Source organism: Malania oleifera, chromosome 8 (genome assembly GCF_029873635.1).
Source record: "Malania oleifera isolate guangnan ecotype guangnan chromosome 8, ASM2987363v1, whole genome shotgun sequence".
Classification (NCBI taxonomy): Eukaryota; Viridiplantae; Streptophyta; class Magnoliopsida; order Santalales; family Ximeniaceae; genus Malania; species Malania oleifera.
In genome coordinates, this window is record NC_080424.1 from 25,816,332 (window position 1) to 25,839,520 (window position 23,189).

The 23,189-nt window shown below is 37.6% G+C and overlaps 1 protein-coding gene and 1 pseudogene across 1 annotated transcript in view; one reads left to right on the forward strand and one right to left on the reverse strand.

The window, feature by feature from the left end:
• The window catches only part of LOC131162011 (uncharacterized), a 76,300-nt gene extending 53,312 nt beyond the window's left edge, over positions 1-22,988 (reverse strand). Inside the window, exons 1-5 of the mRNA XM_058118106.1 lie at positions 22,618-22,988; positions 20,615-20,674; positions 20,487-20,540; positions 20,303-20,363; positions 20,042-20,118 (exon numbers count right to left, since the gene is read on the reverse strand). Coding sequence (XP_057974089.1) covers positions 20,042-20,118; positions 20,303-20,363; positions 20,487-20,540; positions 20,615-20,674; positions 22,618-22,656 — 291 coding nt within the window. The 5' untranslated portion in view covers positions 22,657-22,988. The remainder of the gene's footprint in view (positions 1-20,041; positions 20,119-20,302; positions 20,364-20,486; positions 20,541-20,614; positions 20,675-22,617) is intronic.
• On the forward strand, positions 7,451-8,089 carry LOC131162012 (large ribosomal subunit protein eL20-like; annotated as a pseudogene).
• Positions 22,989-23,189: the final 201 nt, after the last annotated feature.

A 23,189-nucleotide genomic window follows, 5' to 3' on the forward strand; every position in this document is an offset into this window, starting at 1 on the left:
AAATACAACAAAATACATAGAAAATGCTGAATTATTCATGTAGAAATTGTGGATCTAAAGATATAGAGAAGCCTAAAGGAAAGAATATTGTGTATAATGGGCTCCCCAATGAGCCTAGCTATGCAGAGATGGTGAAGAATGGAGCTTCTGTTGATGAGAGATGGGGAAATTCCAGCAGCACCAGATGGGAAATTCAACAAGGTAAGTTGTCCAGTTTGGAAAGCGTGAATTTTGGACAGAAATTTTTTGACAGTATGTAGGCCCAAATCTGGTTCAAATTTTAAACATTATCTCCCCAAGATTACTGGATCAAAATATGGATCAAAGATAATTGAAGTTGAAAACAAGTTTTACATCACGCATTTTGGGGCTGGAGGATTTACTCTGAAGCTTGTATTTTCGATACCAAGAGAGAAAAAATGGGCTGGCTTAGTTTGGGTAGAAAAATCCAACACAATTAAAAACTCAGAATTGTCTTGAGGGGCTTTGTTGGACTGATGTAGGCCTGGGTCTACTGTGGTACTGCCTTCAGGGGAGACAAAGATAGACGTAGATGGGTCGTCAAAGGTGCTAGAAAAATCAAATAGAAATTTGGAGGCGCCAAAGAACTCAAATAGGGAGGAGGAATTTGCTAAGGTGGCTCCAAACAACATTTCGATCACTATGGAAGAATCACATAAAGCACTGAAATATAAGAAAGGGAATCTGTTGCTAGTCCCTCATTTCATCATACCAGAACCGAGGGAATCAGGTCTACAGAAGAATATACAGACAATGCAAAAAGGGAAAAACGTACAAAGAAGGTTAGATCATAGAGAATAATGTGGATGCTACACAAACACCAAGCAATGATCCAGGCAGGGAGTCTGGAGTGAAGAATATAGATCTAATCAACAAAGCTGCAACTTTTCCAACTTTGATGCTGAAACAAAAGATTGGTATGAAGAAGAATCTGCTTCTGGAACAGATTCGGGAATATGAGGACGTTTGTCCGAGTTGAAAGATGTGGAAAATTCAGAGGTTGCTGAGGAACTTAAAACCTGTCTGGATGAAAAGCAAATTGAAACTTCAAAGCAGGAGGCAGTTTTGAAGGAGGTAGGGACTTATACCAAGGATCCTTTTTCTGAATTTGGTAAGGTTTTTTTAAGTTTTCTATAGCTTCAAGAAATCTTTTTGATGAGGAAGCTCTGGTTGCTGAAAATCTCATGCACAATTCTTTTTGTTGCCATTCTTTACTCCATTCTGTGACTGATCCTAAATCTGGGCCTGTAACTTCTGATACATGCAATCAATTAATTAATTCTAGCAAAGGTATCCTGCCTACGCCAGTGGTTACCTTATTGGCATGTGTTCCCCTACTTGGTGTTTGGGGAGTGATTTAATTGTCATTTGATCCAATTGGGAAGGCTCTAGAATTAGGGAGTGTGATCTGAGGGATATTCCACTCTTGAATGCCCAATTTACATGGTTTGCAGACGGCACTAAGTCCATGGCTTCTAGGATTGATAGAGCTCTGTTTACCAACTACCGGGAAGGTACATTTTTCATCCTTACTCAAGAAGTACCCCCTAAATTGATTTCTGACCATTGCCCTTTGATTCTTGAATCTAATCCTATCAATGGGGCCCTACTCAGTCTAGATTTGATAACATGTGCTGACTCATCTAATTTTTGAAGTTTGGTTAGGAATTGATGGGGGGAGTACACTGTGGAAGGTTGAAAACAACAACAACAACAACAACAAGCCTTAAGTCCCACTAGGTGGGGACGGCTACATGAATTCTTTTCCGACAATTCACCCAATCAAGAGTGTTTTCCTCTATTAGATTAAGGGCTATTAAATCCTTACTACCTTATTCCAAGTTATTTTAGGCCTAACCCTACCCCTTTTCATGCCAAACACAATAACTAACTCACTCCTCCTTAAAGGTGCTGTACTCCTATGTTTCAAATGTCCAAACCATCTAAGTCGCCCCTAGCTTATCTTGTTTTCAACCGGTGTTATACCTAAATTATTACGTATATGTTCATTTCTTACTTATCTTTTAATGCTAAACAACTCATCCACCTGAACATTCGCCTCAGCAACTCTTATTTTTTGTATATGTTTCTTAGTTACCCAACATTCTGAACCATAAAACATAGCTGGCCTTATAGCCATCTCATAAAACTTTCCTTTTAATTTTAAGGGTATTCTACGATCACACAACACACTTGACGGCGTTGACGCACTCCTCCATTTTACCCAACCTGTTTTAATTTTGAATACTACATCTTCAATTTCCTTTTTAGCTTGCATAATAGATCCAAGATATCTAAATATATCAGTGTTATTAATCTCTTGATTATCAAGTTTAATCTTCTCTCTATTGCTACCCCTTACATTACTAAAATTGCATTTCATATATTTGTCGTATTCCTACTTATCTTGAACCCGTTAGACTCTAATGTGGCTCTCCAAAGTTCTAGCTTAGATTCTACTCTGCTCCTACTATCATCAATCAACACGATATCATCTACAAACAACATACACCAAGGGATCTCATATTGGATATTCTTAGTTCATCAATTACTAAAGTAAAAAGATAAGAACTCAAAGTCGAACCTTGATGTACACCTATTGTGATTGGAAAATCTCTAGATTCACTTCCTACAGTCCTAACGCTAGTCACTACTATGGAAGGTTGAAAAGATTGAAGTATTTGAAAGACAAGTTAAAAATCTGGAATAAGAATACTTGGTGACATTCGATCTAGAAAATAAAAAATAAAAAATAAAAGGCATTCTCGAGGTAGTGAGTGTGATTTTTATTTTTTACTTTTTGGATAACAAAAGAAGAAATTTCATTGATAAGAGCAGAATTTACAAAAAGGAGAAAACAACTTCTCTCGTCAAAATTATGGAAAAATCCAAGTAAAAAAACTAACTAATAAAACAAAAACTGGAAAACAAAAACTGGAAAAATAAAATAAAATAAAACTCAGAGCAAAAGATTCCTCCAGTCTTGCTAATTTGCTGAATATCCAAAAAACTAACTCCCTTAAAGCTACCGAACCCAACACACCATTAACAAGCCAAGTAATGGATCTACTCCCAAACCAGCTTCCAATTCAATTTTCTCCCTAAAAAAATCCGTGCATTACTCTCCAACCACAATCCCCACAACATTGCAAAAATACCAAATTTCCATAATGTCAACCTCTCCTTCCTTCTACCAAACCGCTCAAATAAATAGAAACAATTCCTCCACCGAAGCCAAACAGATCCCAGATTCTTCCATCACGCCAAATAAATTATTCCAAATTCTCCAAGCATAGTCACAATGTAAAAATAGATGAGTAGTTGTTTCTGTCAAATATTTTGTGAATGGCCGAATGAATTGGCCTTGAGTTCTATATATTATATATAGACTTTACAAGAATGCTATACATGGAAAGTAAATAAGGTCTAGCATGATTCTAGCCCTATACAAGTAAACTATAATTTGTCAAGCACTATACATGTAAACTAAATATATGCTAACTGTACAAAATAATGAATTGAAATATAAGGAAATAAATGTGGGTTGAAGTATTTTGCTTTGTTGTTTGCTGTTCCATTGACAGCCCCCCTCAAATTGATGCGGGTTGATCAACAAGCATCAATTTGCTACTTAGGAAGCAATGTCGACGACGAGTGAAAGCCTTGGTGAAGATATCCGCAATTTGTAATTAAGTGGAAATGTGTGGAAGAGTGATAACACGAGCTTCAAATGCTTCACAGATAGAGTGACAATTGACTTCAATATGCTTCATGCGCTCATGATAGACAGGATTGGCCATGATCTAGATAGCACTCGTATTATCGGCATGTAGAGGTGTAGGATCGGTCTCAGAAAAATCTAGCTCAGCAAGCAAGCCTCGAAGCCAAATAATTTCAGAACAAGCAAGTGACATCGCCCGGTATTCAAATTCCGTTGATGACTTAGAAACTCTATCCTGCTTCTTACTCTTCCAAGAGATCAATGCATCACCTAAGAACACACACCAACCAGTGATGGAGCGACGTGTATCCGCACAACTAGCCCAATCAGCATCGCTATAAGCAGCAAGGCGAGTAGAATTGCCTACAGGGAAGAATAAACCACGAGCAGAAGTGCCCTGAACATAGCGTATGATCCTACGAACAACAGCCAAATGAAGATGACAAGGAGTCTCAAGAATATGGCCGACTTGCTGTAAAGCAAAAGAAATTTCTGGTCTAGTAATGGTGATATAGACAAGACTACCCACCAACTTCTAGTATAAACTGGAATCAGCAAGTAAGTCACCTTCCTTTTTGCGAGGCTTGACATTTAATTCCATGGGAGTATCAATAGAAGTAGCCTCCTGAAGGCCAGCTGTAGCCACCAAGTCACTAGCATATTTATGTTGATTGAGTGAAATACCAAAGAGACTACGATGCAACTCAAGACCAAGAAAATATGTGAGAGGCCCAAGATCTTTCATATGAAAGGACTCTAAGAGATGAGTCTTGAGCTGACCAAGTAAAGCAGAATCAGAACCAGTGATCACAATATCATCAACATAAACCAAAAGAACAACAATACCCATGTCTGATTTCCAAGAAAACAATGAAGTGTCATACTTGCTATGCTTGAATGAAAATTGCAATAAAGTGGTGCAGAATTTATCAAACCTGGCCCTAAAAGCTTGTTTGAGACCATAAAGAGAGCGACAAAGCTTACACACATGCAAAGTCGGAGAAGGAAACAAACCCGAGAGTGGCTTCATATAAATACACACTTTAAGATCCCCATGAAGAAAAGCATTCTTGACATCCACCTAATGTAGTGGTCACTCACTGGAAGCAACAAAAGCTAGAATTGTACGAACAGTAGTTATCTTAGCCACAGAAGCAAAGGTCTCTTCATGATGGACACCATATTCCTAATTATTCCCACCTTGACTGAGTAAACCCATTTGCAACCCAAAGAAACAATGGTGGGAGGACAAGGCTCAATGTCTAAAGTGTGATTGGCCTCTAGAGCGGCAATTTCTTCGGGCATAGCTTGTCGCCAACAATCATGCTTGGCTGCGTGTGAGTAGGATGTGGGAATATCAAAATTGAACAATGCAGCAATAAGAGCAGAAATAGTCTAATAGAATTTCCAGAACTGGAAGAGGGAAACCCATACCTATCCAGGGGTACAGACACTCGAGGAGGGTGACATACCAAAGGCTCTGGAGGTGCTGCAACTAATTGAATCTAGAGCGTGGTAGGATCAAATATCGGGTGAGCCACCGGAAGAGACTGTGGGCGGGAGCAATCTCGTATACACAATACCTGGTTTAAAGCGAGAACTAACTAGATGGAGATCTGAGAACTATTGCTCAAAGGAGGGGAGAACCACAGTAGAAGAGGAGGGCACAAAGGACACAGGAAAGAAATGTTGATTTTCAAAGAAAAGAACATTCCTAGAAATGCTTGTACAATGTAATGTAGGATCATAGCAAACAAATCCCTTTTGACATACATTATACCCTAAGAATGCACATCGAACAGATTGAGCAGATAATTTATGTCGCTCATGAGAAGGTAAATGAAAAAAACATACACAACCAAAGGTACGGAGGTCATCGTAACTAGGTTGCTTAGCAAATAAGTGGAAATTGGAGACTCCATGAGTAGGACTTGAGAAGGTAAACGATTAATCAAGTGAATAGCAATTTTCAGAGCCTCAATCCAGAACATGGATGGAATAGAGGATTCTAGTAAGAGAGTATGTACCACAACTAGGAGATTACGATTTTTGCGTTCAACTACTCCATTCTATTAGGGAGTAGCAGGACATGAACATTGATGAATAATACCTTTAGAAGCCAAAAATGCCTGAAACTCAGTAGACAAATATTCACCACCGGAATTTGTGCGTAATGTCTTAATAGAAGCACAAAATTGATTGTCAACATACGCTAAAAATTCAGTGAAAGTACGAAAAACCTCAAATTTAGAGCAAAGAAAGTAGACCCAAGTAAATCTGCTATGATCATCAATGAAAGTCACATAGTATTTAAATTTTTCATGTGAACTAAATGGGGAAGGTCCCCAAACATCACTATGGATAAGATCAAAGCACTGAGAGGCTCTACTAGCATGCAAAGGGAAGGGAAGAGTTTTGCTTTTACCAAGTTTGCAAGAAGCACACTCAAGAGATAAAGAAGAACATTCTTTATTACCAAGTAAATCTCATGTTCAATACATGAGATAAGATCTAAGTATTGGGATGGCCTCAACGACGATGTCACACCATCCTAAAAATTTGAAACATTATTACAAGCAAAAGACTTAGTAGAAGAGATTGAAGAAAGTGCTAGAACAGGCAAAAGCAGCAGGAACAAGCGCCCCACTTTAGGACGCTTCGCGATCGGCTCCCATGTTACCCGGTCCTGCACAACACAACCATCTCCAGAAAAATTAACAGCACAATTGTTATCAACTAATTGACCAATAGAAATAAGATTAGTGGAAAGCTGAGGAGCAAGAAAAACATCAGTGAACTTAGGAGAGGCATCTCCGATAGCAGCTATTGGCAAAGAACTGCCATTGGCAGTCTGAATAGCAGATTGACCAGCTTAGGCCCAAACATGACACAAAGCAGTGGGATTGTTAGTCATCACACAGAGCACTTGAATACTTGGGTCTGATGATTCTGCGGGTGGATACGACGTTCTTTGATAATGTGACCCTTCTTCTTGCAGTAAGAGTAGAATTTCTTGGAACAATTAGCAACGATATGTCCAAATCCTTCACAGCAAAACACTGCAAAGTGTTAGAATGCGCAGGCGGTCCTCGTCGTTGAGCGACGTAAGCCACAGGGACAGACCCGGAACTACCATGAGATTGTGCCAGAGTAACTTGAGTACTAAGTCGTTGTTCTTCACGAAATAACTCACCAAAACAAACATCCAAAGAAGGAACAGGAAAGCGATTTAGCATAAACGAGCGAACAGATTCATACTCGGGGCGGAGTTTCATAAGAAACTGATCACGACGCCTAGTCTCGTGAAGACATTGAATAATGGGAAGAGAAGCCAGAGCAACATCCGCAGTAACCAAATCAAAATATTCATTCCAAAGAGTCAGAAACCCCATATAATAGTCTTGGATGGAATGACTGTCATGTTGAAACATGACAATTGCATGCTCTAACTGAAAACAATGGGCACCGTTATCTTGATGATAGGGGTGAGCATAATTCGGGGAAACCCGAATTAACCGATTTAACCGACTGAAATTGGTCGGTTCGGTTCGGGCAAAAAAACCGGGTCGGTCGGTTCGGTTGGGCTTCACCAAAATTCGGTGAATCGGATTTCAGTTCGGTTAATAGGAAATATAAATTCGGTTAACCGATTAACCGATTTAATAATTAATTAAATTGGGTAATGGCAGATGTAGAATTGGTGCGGAAATGGTTGCCTTCAGGTTTCACCAGTACCAGGTGGTGGGGAGAGCGCTCTCTTCTGAAGCACATGAGCATCCGAAGATCTACCAAATGAAACTCTGGGCTACCAATGAAGTTCACGCCAGATCCAAGTTCTGGTATTTTTTGAGGAAGCTGAAGAAAGTTAAGAAGAGCAATGGACAAATTCTTGCCATTAATGAGATTTTTGAGAAGAATCCCACCAAGATCAAGAACTATGGGATATGGCGCAGAACTGGTTATCACAACATGTACAAGGAATACAGAGACACAACTCTTAACGGAGCTATTGAACAAATGTACACTGAATGGCATCACGCCACAGGGTGAGGTTTCCATGCATCCAAATTATCAAGACAGCCACCATTCCTGCAAAGCTTTGCAAGAGGAAGAGCACCAACCAGCTTCACAACTCAAAAATCAAATTCCCCTTGATTTCTAAGGTTTTTAGGCCTCCAACCAGAAAGCTCAAGACAACATACAAGGCATCAAGGCCCAACTTATTTATGTAACTCTCGTCATTGCGTGCTACTGACATCATCTAAATGCCTTTCAAGTTGATTAGTTTGTTAAACTAGTGAGGACTACAAATGGGAATTGTTTTTCCATGGATTTGTTTTTTAAAAATTTTGTGCTAGAATGATCAATCTATGCCCCTGAGTTGCTACTGCGTTCATACTCCTAATAAAAAAAAATGGTAAAAAAATTGTAAGTATATTCTGTTTTTAATAATTAATTTTAAATAATTTCGGTTAAATTCGGTTAACCAAATTACCCGAACAAGTAATTCGGTCGGGCGAGGTTCAGTTAATAGCCCTTATTCGGTCGGTTCAGTTAACGGAAATGGTTAACCGAGATTTTCGGTTAATTCGGTTAATTAACCGAATTTCACCGAACCGACCGTTTGCTCACCCCTACTTGATGATATAGTGTTTTAGAAAAGTCCACATGGATTAAGCGGTGCGATAAGGTCGCAAGTTGGGGACAATATGTGGCTCAACTGAGCCAAGAAGCCAAGACATAATCTGAGCATCAAGCACAGCCCATGAAGGGCAAGCTGTAGACTCCTTGGATTTATCAGGATTGGGTGCACAATCCGTGCCATCAATATGACCCCAAAGATCTTTTCCCTTCTAGAAAGGTTCAAACTGAAAAGCCCATGTAGAATAATTGTTGCCCGTAAACTTGGCACACACAGGTGCAAAGTCCATGCTAAATAATGGAGAAAATCGAGAAGCCCAAAAAAAAAACAGACTGTGCTGAAAGAAACAGACAACCAGAAAATCTAGAAGCCCAAAATAAACAACGCAGGTACAAAGAAAAACCATAACAACCTCCCTGCACTAAAAAATTAAATCTTGAACCAAAAAACTGCACTAAAAAATAAATCTTGAACCAAAAAACTCCTGTGCCGAGAAGATAAGTTCCAGGAACAGCAACAGAAAGTTGTTGCCTGCTTGCTGAAAGTCACAAACAGCAAAAGAAACTGGAGAAATAAGTAGCAAACCAGAAACCTGCTGTGCCTGCTTGCCGAAAGTCACAAGCCTGCTTGCCGAGAGTCACAAACAGCAACAAAAACTGGAGAAATAAGTGGTAAACCACAAACCTGCTGTGCCTGCTTGCCGAAAGTCACAAACAGCAACAAAAAACTGTTGCCTGCTTGCCAAGAATCACAAGGACATAAAGTGGACGAATAAATGGCAACCCAGAAACCTGCTGTGCCGACAGCCACGCAGCCACAGAAGTACCGAAAGAACAGAGATAAAAGTCTAGAAGAGAAAACAAAACCACAACAGCCACAAAACCGAGAAGAAAAAAAAATCAATGGGAAAAAAAAACCTAGCAGTTGGCTGGCTCTGATACCATGTCAAATATTTTGTGAATGGCCGAATGAATTGGCCTTGAGTTCTGTATATATAGACTTTACAAGAATGCTATACATGGAAAGTAAAAAAGGTCTATCGTGATTCTAGCCCTATACAAGTAAACTATAATTTGTCAAGCCCTATACATGTAAACTAAATATATGCTTACTGTACAAAATAATGAATTGAAATATAAGGAAATAAATGTGGGCTGAAGTAAGGAAAGAAATCTTTTGCTTTGCTGTTTGTTGTTCCGTTGGCAGTTTCAGAATTCAAATAGCATAGCACGCATACATCTAGAGATAAGGCCTTCCAAAGTCTCCAGATTTGCAGCAGATCATTAGTGTTGATTTTATTAAGGACAATAATCCCCCCGAATAATTCAAAACCCAGGACCAAGGAACTAGGTGTGATTGATAGATTGGTTGAGGGACCTCTTTCTTAGGACATTGTTGGTAGACGAGTATAGTTGTTCAATGAGTTTGAACAAGTTGTTTTAAGGGAAGAGATGAGTTGGAGGCAAAAATATAGAATCAATTGGGTCAGGAATAGGGACTTCTTTTGCTAGCTTTGGAAGAAGGATAAGGTAGCTCAATGGAAACATAGCAAGTATGCAGTTTTATGGGGTTTATGGTTGGAAATTAACACGCAGATTTTTTCTGGAAAGAAGTTGATTCGTCTTTGGTGGGGCAAAAGATTCAGTTTTTGACTTCTTCATGGTGTATCGGGTTTCGAATTTTCAGGGAAGCTAGCTTTCAGGATTTAAAAGGGACTGTGTATAGGCTTAACAGGGAGGGAGGCTTGGGTTCTAGTAAATTTGGTGTCCAAAAACATTTCTTTGTGGGGAAAAGGTTATGGTGCTTTCCTTTCCAACCTAATTTTCTTTAGCATAAGGCAATTCACAGTAAATTTGGAATACTCAAAAAGAGTGGGGTGCTAACGTGGGAATTAATATTACTTATTCGAGTCCTTTGAAGTTTGTATCTCATATTTATGATTATTTCCTCTCTAAAGTCAGATATACAGTGGGCAAAATGGGGAGGGAATTCCCTTTTGGGAGGACCACATCATGGAGGAAATGCCTTTGGCTATTACATTTCTTGTCCTCTTTAGTTATCAAATCTTCATAATACCCTTATTTCTGGGTTTATTCTTTCGCAAGCATATAGCCATTCTTGAAACTTCTATTTTAGAAGATATCTTAATGAGAGAGAGATTAATTAGTTGGCTCTCTACACCAGGTTCATTGACTCTTTCATATTCGACTGAGGAATGATAAAAGGGTTTAGAGCTTAGATCCTTAGTTGGCTGCTGTTGGAGATGCCTCTTCGAAGTTCACTGATGTGTTTCTTGCTCCTCAGCTTTCCACGAATCTTATTTCTGTTGGTCAATTTGTTGATAACAATTGTGCTGTTAATTTTTCTAGTGATGATTGTGTTGTGCAGGACTAGGTAACAGGGGAGCCGATTGCGAAGGGACCTAAAGTGGGGTGCTTGCTTCCGCTACTTTTTCCTGTTCCAGCACTTTCTTCAGCCTCTTCTATTAAGTCTTTTGCTTGTAATAATGTTTCAGATCTTAGTATGGTGTGACATCATCGTTGAGGCCATCCCAATACTCAGATCTTATCTCATGTATTGAACTCTGGTTTACTTGGTAATAAAGAACGTTCTTCTTTATCTCTTGAGTGTGCTTCTTGCAAACTTGGTAAAAGCAAAACTTTTCCCTTCCCTTTGCATGCTAGTAGAGCCTCTCGGTGCTTTGATCTTATCCATAGTGATGTTTGGGGACCTTCCCCAGACTTTCATTGATGATCATAGCAGATTTACTTGGGTCTACTTTCTTTGCTCTAAATCTGAGGTTTTTCGTACTTTCACCGAGTTTTTAGCATATGTTGACAATCAATTTCGTGCTTCTATTAAGACATTACGCACAAATTCCAGTGGTGAATATGTGTTTACTAAGGCATTTTTGGCTTCTAAAGGCATTATTTATTAATGTTCATGCCCTGCTACTCCCCAACAGAATGGAGTAGCCGAACAGAAAAATCGTCATCTCCTAGATGTGGTACGTACTCTCTTACTAGAATCCTCTGTTCCCAAGGACTTAAATTCCGGTCGAAATGTCAAAATTTCGATCGAAATTTCGAATTTTGAGGGGTCTTGAAAGGAAATTGAGAGACAAATTCGGTTTTGAAAAAATTCGATCGAAATTTCGAGCTTTTGGCAAATTTCGTTCGAAATTTCGAAAATTTTGGCTATTCTTCTGAAATTTTCTGGAAATCATGTGGGGAAAAAAAAATGGAGGTTGAATTTCAATGCTTTTCTAAGTATTCTCATATTTTATTTTCCTTTTCCCACGTGATTGTGCACGTTGTGCAACCCGTGAGCGTATACAGTGAAAAACAAAAATCTCGCAGAGTTACTCTGCAGATCCATCAATCAACCCAATAATTCCACCGCTACCACTACACAATTTATTTGTATAAATTAACATCATGTGGCATTCAGATACATAGCTCAAACTCTCAAAGCCTTTTTCTTCTTCTTCCATCTTCAAACTTCAAAAAAAAACCTAGATTCCAAATTTTCTATTACCTCCTGCCTCCACCTTCAAAAGTTCGAACTCCGAAAAGCCCTAGCTTTCGGATCCCCTCCTGCTCTGACCCTTTGAGCCTCTGCCTCAACCCTTCGGCTTCACCCTCCACCTCCATCGTTGTCGCACACTCGCAGTCACAGCCAGCCGCAAGAACTCCAGCCTACAATCTTCCTTTTTGCCGAGGCTCTCGCAGAGCTGTGAGCAAGAAACCGAGAGAAGAGAGATTAATTTAACACCAAATCAATATAGCCTAGTAATTAAATAAATTAAAGTACTTATTAGCTTAATATAGTTTAAATTATTTCAATTATTCGACTAATTTAATTTCCATAATTTATTAGTAATTTTGTACATTATCATTAAATTTTGTAAATTTAATTTAATATTTTAATGTTTGTCTTATTTATTAATATTATATTGATAATAAAACATTTCAAATAATTTTATTTTAAAATTGTTGACTAATTTAACACCTAATTTTTGATTCATTGTTACCTTGTAGGAACATAAAATTATCTACAAAAATGTCTGAAGGAAGAAAACAAGATCCAGCATGGGAACATGGATACCCGATGCCCAATGTAAAGAATGGATTTATTTGCAAATACTGCGGAATACAAATGAAGAGTGGTGGTGCAACAAGATTAAAAATGCACCTAGCAAATTACGACCCGCAACATAATATAAAATTCCACGACAAAGTACCTCCAGAAGTTAAGCAGGAAATGAGAATTGTTTTAGAAAGAAAAACAACAGCTAAGGCCAAAAAAATAGAAAGAATGGATCAAATAAAAAATGAATTGTGTGGGATCTTGATGCAACCACAACAAATTGATGAAGTTGATGATGTTGACGATATTGCATGCCCGCCTGACATTTCTTCTTATGAAAGGTCTGCATATCATCAAGCATTCTATGCTTCAAAACAGACGGAATGGGAAAGAGACCAATCTCGTAGGTTTGCAGGTAGCCAACAAGGAGGTAGTTTAGGGGCTGGTAGAAGTGGAGGATAACCTTCGATGAGGCAATCTCAAAGTGTGAGAGAGCCAGAAATGGAGTCATATATTTCAAAGTCTTCTCAATATTACAAGTCAAACGCAACAAAACAAAAAAACATGAAAAATTTATTCAAATGAGGTAAAATGAAAAAAGAAATGAATAAGTTGATTTCAAAGTTTTTTATATATGATAAAGTTCCACCTGAGAAGGCAAAATCACCTCATTTTAAAAACATGGTATGGGGTTGCCAATCAGCTGGAATGAGAGTCGATCCACCGACATCCTATGAAATCAGAACAAAATACCTTGATTTAGAGGTAAAAGAAATGGAAGGCCACGTAGAAGAAGTGAAGAAAAAATGCGCCACATCTGGCTGCACTGTAATGTGTGATGGATGGACAGGCCCTACAAAATTATCCATCATAAATTTCATGGTTTACTCGAAAGGAAGCACAATTTTTCTAAAATCGGTAGATGCTTCTGACAAAATAAAAGACCACGAATACATAAATTCCCTATTAAAACATGTTGTGCAAGAGGTAGGAAAACAACATGTTGTTCAAGTGGTGACCGATAATGGTAGTGCCTACAAGAAAGTAGGTCTAAAATTAATGAAAAAACTCAACTTGTATTTGACTCCTTGCGCCGCCCATTGTATTGATCTCATTTTTGAAGAGATCGGAAAAAGAGAGACAATAAGCATAGTGATCGTGCAGGGGAGACAGATCACTAATTTTATATATAATCATGGATGGTAGCTTGCTAAAATGAGGGAGCACTGTCAAGGGGATATTGTGCATCCAGGGGCCACACGATTTGCTACAAACTACATTGCACTTGATAGCCTACAAAAAAAAAAAGAGTACGTTTAAAATCTCTATTCACATCTGATGAATGGGCTGAACATGCTCTTATTCGAACAAAAATGGGTAGAGAAATTGAAAGTACAGTTTTTAACCATCAATTTTGGGATAGAGTGGAAAAAGTTTGTAACATTTATGAGCCTATATATCGAGTATTGCGTATAATTGATAGTGAAGCGTGGCCAACATTAGGAGTTGTGTTTGAGGCAATAAGGGTGATGAAAGAGGCCATTGAAATAGGTGCAAGAAGTGCAAGATGGGTTCTCAAAGTAACAAATAACCGGTGGAAAAGAACCCTTGAACATCCTCTTTATGTATCAGGTATAAAATATTTACAAATTTCAAGAAATTCATATATCAAAATACTTATTACATATTTATATTTTACTTTATTTGATTGACAGCTTATTTCTTAAATCCAAAATGTCAATACAAAGAAGGTGTTGGGGAAGATCCTTATTTTCTTGATGCAATTCACAAAGTTTTTAACACCCTTGAGCCACATTCCTCGGGCCTAAATCAAATTGGAAATGAGGTATATTTTTAAAATAAAATTTAAATAAAAAAAGTCTTAATCCATGTTTAATTATTCAATAACAATTTTGTTTTTAGATCATTATATTTAGAGATGCTAAAAGAAGCTTTGGAGAAGCAGCTGCTAAAGCAGCTACGGCAACCATGGCACCTAGTAAGTATTTATATATAAATGTACAATACAAAGTTACAAACTTCAAGTACAATCTACTAAGTACTACCTTGTGTTCTTAAAACATCTTGCACCGCCGATTGGTGGATGATGTATGGATCAAGTGCTCCAATCCTAAGAAACCTAGCATTGCGCATTTTGTCACAAACCGCATCTTCATCAGCTTGTGAACGAAATTGGAGCACATTTGCGCTCATTCACACAAAGCAAAGAAATAGACTAGCCTACAACAGACTTCAGCAGCTTGTTTTTGTTATTACAACATGAAACTTCGAATAAGAGATATGGAGGCCGAAATGGACAAAGTGGCTGAACAAGATCCCCTGGACCTTCTTGACACATCAGTTGAAGGGTGATGAGGATGAGTATCGGCTTTTTCAATGGATTAGGCCATCTCATCTTAATGAACGAGACGGAAGTCCCCATCCACAAATGGCCAAGCATGCACAAGATAACTTTGGCATTGATGTTAATCAGTTAATGGTAGAAGAAGTAATATCTAGTAGTGATGATTCACAAATGAAGCTTGGGTCTAGATATAGAACTTCATCCACTATGCCCTCTGGTGGTGATAATGATAATGACGACGATGATGCTAGTGGTGACGGATCTAACCCCGGCGGTAGCAGTGGGAAAGGTGGTGAATGTGGGGACTATGGAGGAAATGAAGGATGGCAAGATTATAGACCAAAAGTGGAATATACACGTCCTTCCCAACTAGAAGATGAGGGTCCACAAAGAGAAACACGTCCAGTTGATAGGCAGTACAGTCGTAGAAAAGGAAAAGGGAAGATGCATCAAATAGAAGAGGATACCTTTTCCCTTAGTATGGAATCTATGAGTATAGGAACAGAGCATGACTCTAATAGTTATGGTGGTTATGAATCTACACAGAACAGCTCCTCACAATCTACATATGGCCAACCGTTTTCATATGCAAATGAGCAGGCACAACGATATGGAAATTGGCATCCACATGCCTATGGGTATAGACAAACAGGCCAAGAATATGGGTATGAGTATGACCAGTATGCAAATGCAAAACAATCCTATGGACATACACAACAAGTAGAACCTATAAGAAGAAATCCTAGTACACAAAGATCTTCTGGCCAAGTAGAAATTGCCATGAACTAGATGACTACGGAGGAGTATGAACCACACATGTACGCCTATACTCAATATTTTGGAAATTATATGACATGGAGTGATTATTGTAAACAATATATGTCATCTCTAAATCCTAATGATAGGGATAGGAGAGATGACTTTGAGCCATCAAGAAAGTCCATGTGGTATTAGATCATTAAATGTATAATTTTTATTGAAAATGTAGTTGTTTAAATGATAATTTGTTGCCTTAAATCTTAAAGGAATAGCTTCAAAACTTTATAATCATTTGAATGTTCTTCAGTTCATAGTTTGTTACGCGATATGCAGTTTAATATCCTACACACTAAAAACTTGTCATATATGCATTATTTTTAATGTATTTTGATACCATATTAAGCATAATCATCTATTCTAATATGTGCTAAAGTTTTATTGTAAATTTCCATCATTTACTACAAATTTCCGTAATTTCTTTAAATCAAAATCAAAATTGAAATTTCCATCGAAATTTCAGTAAATTGAGACCATCGAAATCGAAATTTAAGTCCTTGCTCTGGACTCTTGTCTCTCTTCTCTCGGTTTCTTGCTCGCAACTCTGCAAGAGCCTCGGCAAAAAGGAAGATTGCAGGCTGGAGTTCTTGCGACTGGCTGCGACTGCAAGTGTGCGACAACGATGGAGGTGGAGGGTGAAGCCAAAGGGTTGAAGCAGAGGCTCGAAGGGTCAGAGCAGTAGGGGATCCGAAAGCTAGGGCTTTTTGGAGTTCGAACTTCGAAGGTGGAGGCAGGAGGCAGCAGAAAATTTGGAATCTAGGTTTTTTTTTTAAGTTTGAAGATGGAAGAAGAAAAAGAAGGCTTTGAGAGTTTGAGCTATGTATCTGAATGCCGCATGATGTTAATTTATACAAATAAATTGTGTAGTGGTAGCGGTGGAATTATTGGGTTGATTGACGGATCTGCAGAGTATCTCTGCGAGACTTTTGTTTTTCACTGTATACGCTCACGGGTTGCACAACGTGCACAATCACGTGGGAAAAGGAAAATAAAATCTAAGAATACTCAGAACAGCGTAGAAATTCAACCTCCATTTTTTTTTTCCCCACATGATTTCTAGAAAATTTTGAAAGAACAATTGAAATTTTCAAAATTTCGAACGAAATTTGCCAAAAGCTCGAAATTTTGGTTGAATTTTTTCAAAACCGAATCTGTGTCTCAATTTCCTTTCGAGACCCCTCGAAATTCAAAATTTTGACATTTCGACCGAAATTTAAGTCCTTGGGAACAGAGGATTCCAGCAAGAGAGTACGTACCACATCTAGGAGATGATGATTTTTCTGTTCGGCTACTCCATTCTGTTGGGGAGTAGCAGGGCATGAACATTTATAAATAATGCCTTTAGAGATAAAGGGATGGGAAGAGTTTTGTTTTTACCAAGTTTGCAAGAAGCAAACTCAAGAGATAAAGAAGAACGTTCTTTATTACCAAGTAAACCAGAGTTCGATACATGAGATAAGATCGGAGTATTGGGATGGCCTCAACGACGATGTCACACCATACTAAGATCTGAAACATTATTACAAGCAAAAGACTTAATAGAAGAGGCTGAAGATAGTGCTGGAACAGGAAAAAGTAGCGGAAGCAAGCACCCCACTTTAGGTCACTTCATGATCGGCTCCCCCGCTACCTGGTCCTACACAACACAACCATCACTAGAAAAATTAACAACACAATTGTTATCAACAAATTAACCAACAGAAATAAGATTCATGTAAAGCTGAGGAGCGAGAAACACATCAGTGAACTCCGAAGAGGCATCTCCAACAGCAACTATTGGCAAAGAACTTCCATTGGCAGTCTGAATAGCAGATTAACCAGCGTAGGGCCGAACATAACACAAAGCAATGTGATTATTCGTCATGTGATTAGAGGCATCCAAGTCTAGGTACCAAAGTTTATACCTCGGAACCCCATTGCTGGTAATGCCAAAATTAGCATACGTTGCACCATTTCAGATGTGCAGTAACTCGCTATAGGAAGTGCGGGAACAGAGGAGTCACCTAAAGAAGAGTCAGGGGCCGCAGAAGTCACTGTGGGGGGTAACAAAAGTCTGAAATGCCTAGGCCTGACGATTGTAAGGGCAGATACGACAGTCTTTGATAATGTGATCCTTCTTCTTGCAATAAGAGCAGCATTTCTTGGAACAATTAGCAGCGATATGCCCGAATTCCTTGCAGCGAAAACACTGCAAGGTGCTAGAATGCGCAGGCGGTCCTCGTCATTGAGCAGCATAAGCCACAAGGATGGACTCTGAACTATCATGAGATTGCTCCAGAATAACTTGAGTACTAAGTCGTTGTTCTTCATGAAGTAACTCACCAAAACAAACATCAAGAGAAGGAATAGGAGAGTAATTCAACAGAGAAGAGCGAACAAATTCATACTCGGGATGGAGTTTCATAAGAAACTGATCACGACGACTAGTCTCATGAAGACGTTGAATAAAGGAAAGAGATGCAACAAGAACATCCGCGGTAACCAGATTAGAATATTCATTCCAAAGAGTCAGAAACGCCGAATAATAATCTTGGATAGAACAATTTTCATGTTGAAACATAGCAATTGCATGCTCTAATTGAAAATGACGAGCACCGCTATCTTGATGATATACTTTCTTTAGGTAAGTCCACATGGATTGAGCGGTGCGATGAAGCTACAAGTTGGGTACAATATGTGGCTCAACCTAGCCAAGAAACCAAGACATAATCCGAGCATCAAGCACAGCCCATGAAGGAGAAGACGCTGAATCCTTGGATTTATCAAAATTGGGTACACAATCCGTGCCATCAATATGACCCCAAAGATCTTTTCCCTTAATGAAAAGTTCAAATTGAAAAGGCCACATAGAATAATCATTGCCCATAAACTTGGCACACATAGGTGCGGATTCCATGCTAAATAAAGGAAAAAAAAAGGGGGGGGAGGGGCCAAGACAGAAACAAAATAACTTAAAAACAAATTGTGCCGAAAGACAAAGAATACTAGAAAATCAAGAAGCCCAAAAATAAATCAACACAGGTGCAAAGAAAACTGAGATTGACCTGCGTGCACTAAAAATATAAATCGTGAACCAAGAAAATTGCAGAGGGACATCACACAACCCCTCCAATACCCTCAGACTACTGTTCCGAGGATCACAAGGACAGAGAGTCACCAGAAACAACAACAGAAGGCTATTGCGACAGCCACTCAGTCACAGAGTTGTCGAGAAATCAAGATTAAGGCTGCACCAACAGCCACCGAGCCTCAGAAATACTAAAAACCAGAGAACCAAAAAAAATCCCAGAAGAGAACAAACACAGGAGAGCCATAGAAATACTGGAAAAAAATTGTTGGGTGCAATACTGGTCAACACAGACCTAACCGAAAGGCACGAGAGACACCTCTGAAACTGAGAAGACAAAAAAATTCAAAGGAAAATAAAGAATTAGCAATCGGCTTTAATACCATGTCAAAGTATTGTGTGAATGGCCAACCTTGTCTGGCCTTGAGTTTTGTATATTATATATAGACTTTACAAGAATGCTATACATGGAAAGCAAATAAGTTCCCACATGATTCTAGCCCTAAACATGTAAACTATAATCTGTCAATGGAAAGCAAATAAGTTCCCGCATGATTCTAGCCCTATAAATGTAAACTATAATTTGTCAAATAATGTATGCTAACTATACAGAATAATGAAAGGAGAAATAAGGAAATAATTGTGGGCTGAAATAAGGAAAGAAGTGTGGACAGCAAAGCTTTTGCTGTCCGTTGACAATGAGATCATCAGAAATAAAATTTTTTAAAAATTACGAACTCCGCATTGGAGGACAGGGGAGGGGATGAAACATAGCCACCAATAGAGTAACCTTCACTACATAGGATTTGAAAAGAAAGGACACTGAAACTCGCATATCCCACAATAGGAAGGGAATAATCCCTCTGTTGGACCCAAGAAGAATAGGAAAATGGCATACTAATACACATACACGTATATGTATGTGGGTTTAGAAAATCTTAAAACCTAACCAATTGAACAAGTGTTTATAAAATTACTTAAACCAAACTTTAAACAATTCAAAGAGATGACCATTCAATATCTACATCAATATATTTGAACATGACAGTAACAGTTAATATAATATATCTCATTCCTCCATCTACTTAATTTTAGTCCTGCAGCCAACAATAGGAACTTCTCCAAAACATAAAACTATAGCACTTTCATGCTTCAATCGTAGATAATATTTTATTGGGCCAAGACAAACCTCTACGAACAAGCACCAAATGCCCAGAAAGCAAAGATATCATCTAACACATTCTCAATTGTTCAAAATGCTAGTCAATGACAGTGGAAGAGAAATGGAGAAACAATATGAATGTGAATGGATGAACCTACTTGAAGGATTGCTTCTAGTGCTTCTTCGGGAGCCATTCTCAAGCCTCCCTTTCCCAAACCAAGCCTTTGGGACAGAACTGCACAGCTTCAACACATAACTTCCATTAAAATGCAGGAAATTAAATTTCTTTAAAAAGAACTGCATGGACTAAAAGCGGATCATAATAAAGTTTCAAAACTGCTGAACCAGTGACACCACTGCCAGTCAATTTAAGTTCACTTATACAATAAAGTGATCAGATAAAAGAGAAATATATTTACCTTTCAGATCCACTTTAGTGCCTGCTAGAGCAGAAACAATATAAAACCTTGGTTTCTTGTCCTGCAAATAAAAGAAAGATCATATATTAGATAACAAAAAATGGAAATAAAAAGGTGCCTAGATCTGCAGCCGCAGCTAGTATAAGACAATACAAGATGCCTATTTTAGTATTAAACACCATACCTTCAAGAATAAGTTTTTACACAAACCACCTCCCAAATGCCCAACATATTTTGCCTGAGGAAACAAATACCGTTATTTTATGCAGAACAAATTGGCAAAGGTAAACAACCTAGTTTTTGTAGTTTTACCTGAGCTTCGACTGTCAGAACGACAGGGTGCTCATACTGGGCAAAATCAATTTGAAGCTCCTAAGAAATATAGAAAGTAAGGTAAGCTCTAGGAAAGCAGAAAATTATAACCAATCAATAATCAAGGTTATTCACAACAATGTAAGTGTATTCCCAATATTAGACAATTCTCTAATTTGTAAAATTAGCTTTCAACATAAGCAAAATCCAATTGTACTTCTAAATGTAGCGTAGGTTAAAACAGCTCCAAGTAGTTATTCACGAAGATACTACCATATTAAAACTAAAACATGTTTACCCAGCTCCAAATATTACATATTTTTCTAGTTATAGAATTTGAAATAATATTAATACCCCCCCCCCCAACCAAAAAAAAGTTTGAGAAACAAAACAGTTCAATTGGAATGCATCCAATATCTTTGTATGGGCATCATTTTTTTTTTATCGGTTGACCACACCTAGCAGAACTAAAGGCTTGTTTATTGTTATTTGAATTTTTTTCTTTTCTATTAATATTTTTGGGGGAGCAGGTTGAGTTATTGCAATGCAAATAAATTGTCCGGGGCATTGTTCAACACCTCACATCTACAACCCAAACAAACATGATTGTCCAAAACAAAAAGCAAACAAACTAGAGTGACAACAATTACACTTAAGATAATTAAAAAAAAAAGTTCCATGGCTATAAATTCTCATACTTAGAAGTTGTTTGGTTCACAGAATCTTAGATGTCCCCCAAAATGAGATTCCTAGGACTAGTATGCTTGGGAATAGGCCTATCTTGTAAGAATATTTTTGTTCTATTTGCATTTCAAGACATGGGAATCAAGAAAACGCAACATATGGGAATCTGCACAGAATGCTCGTATTTGTATTTAGTTCAACATGCAAATTCTTGCTGGCATTACAGTAAGATTTAAGAATACTAAGGTAAAATATTTTATTATATTGTTTTCTAAATATATTACAATAAAACATATTGCTAGGCAAAAATACAAATTGACAAAAAATAATCCGATAAAAAATGAACACATAAATTTCCATGGTTCAGCTGTAAAGCCTATGTCCACAGGCACCACGACAATTAGAAATAGACTATTAACAGGAGCAGTACAAAGGAGATCAAATTATATACCTCCTTCATGTCCCAAAGCCCCAATTAAACACCCATGAATCACAAAAGAAACTCACACAAAAGGTTTTCCCACGCTTGATGAACTCTACACCAAGAAGTTTTCAAAAGTTTCAAGACATCCTTTATGAATTGCATTAAATGAAAAATTAATTAAGCTGTTTAAAATAGGAAATAGAAAGCAACCAATTCTGAAGTCCCAAAGGATCAAAAATCAGTTGTCCATTTTACAAAACCAGCAGAATTGAGTCACTAATTAACAAATTAATAATATTACAAATATATTGTATTGTGTTATGTTTTATATTATATGATGTATAATACGTGATATATAGTGTGTAATATATTTGGGCATCTTTGTTCCAAATGAATAAATGACTAAAAATTAGAGACATTTTGATTGACAAATTTAAATGCCCATAAAAATCCAAAATTACCTACAACGAGCATGGAATAGGATCTTTATATTTTGTAAGAACATCACATTTTGACATAATCTTAGATTCCTGCCTGTCGGATCCAGTGGTTAACCAAAGGTTGGAATGTCTCTCTAACAAAGCATTCCTAGGAATTCTGAAGGATTCCATGGACAAAACAGCCCATTTCAAAGAACCCGATAATGCTTCATTTGCAAATTGCTGTGAAAATTCAACAATGTTTTTCAGTCCTACTTCTTTTGCAAATTAACTTCAACCCCATCAAACTCCCATGAAATATGGATAAAGATGCCAACTGAAGAAAATCCAGATTAAATTCAACTATAGAGCATAAGCATCGCCATAAAAATTGAATATTAAAACACAGTTAAAGAGACTAACGATTAAAAATGTAAGGAAAATAATAGACATAAATGAAGAAGATGTAGATTAACCTTTAAACGCGCAAGCAACTGTTCTTTTGAATAACCCATCAAGAGACACAGACACTGTCTCTCTCCTTTCCTGTAGAATGGTAGAAAGATGAGAGCGCGACGGAAGAGGGCACCGTCTGCTGAGGTTTATTTTCCAATATGCCCGAATGCACGGGTCGCGTTGTCTGAGTTTCTACTCGGCGAGTCGGACGAGCTCTGTTTCAGTAGTAGTTTTGTGCAAACATCTATGATCTAATCATTTATTTAATATGAAATAAAATTAAAGTAAAATAGAATCAAAATTATAAATAGAATTACATTGTACTAATAATTAAAATCAATGTTGAAATATTATAATTGTATTTATACTCGCACAAAAGTACTATAAGAATGCAATAAAAGATAAGATAATTTCCATAAATATCTTTTTAAATTCAACTTTTTATTATTTTTATTTTAAATTTGATTTATTTTAAAAAAATTAAAATAAATAAATAAATTTAAGACCATGAATTCTTTTCTATAAGCTTGCTCTTGAGCTCAAATGTCCCATTCGGTCTCTCTCCCTCTCTTAAATGCATTTATTTGTGATT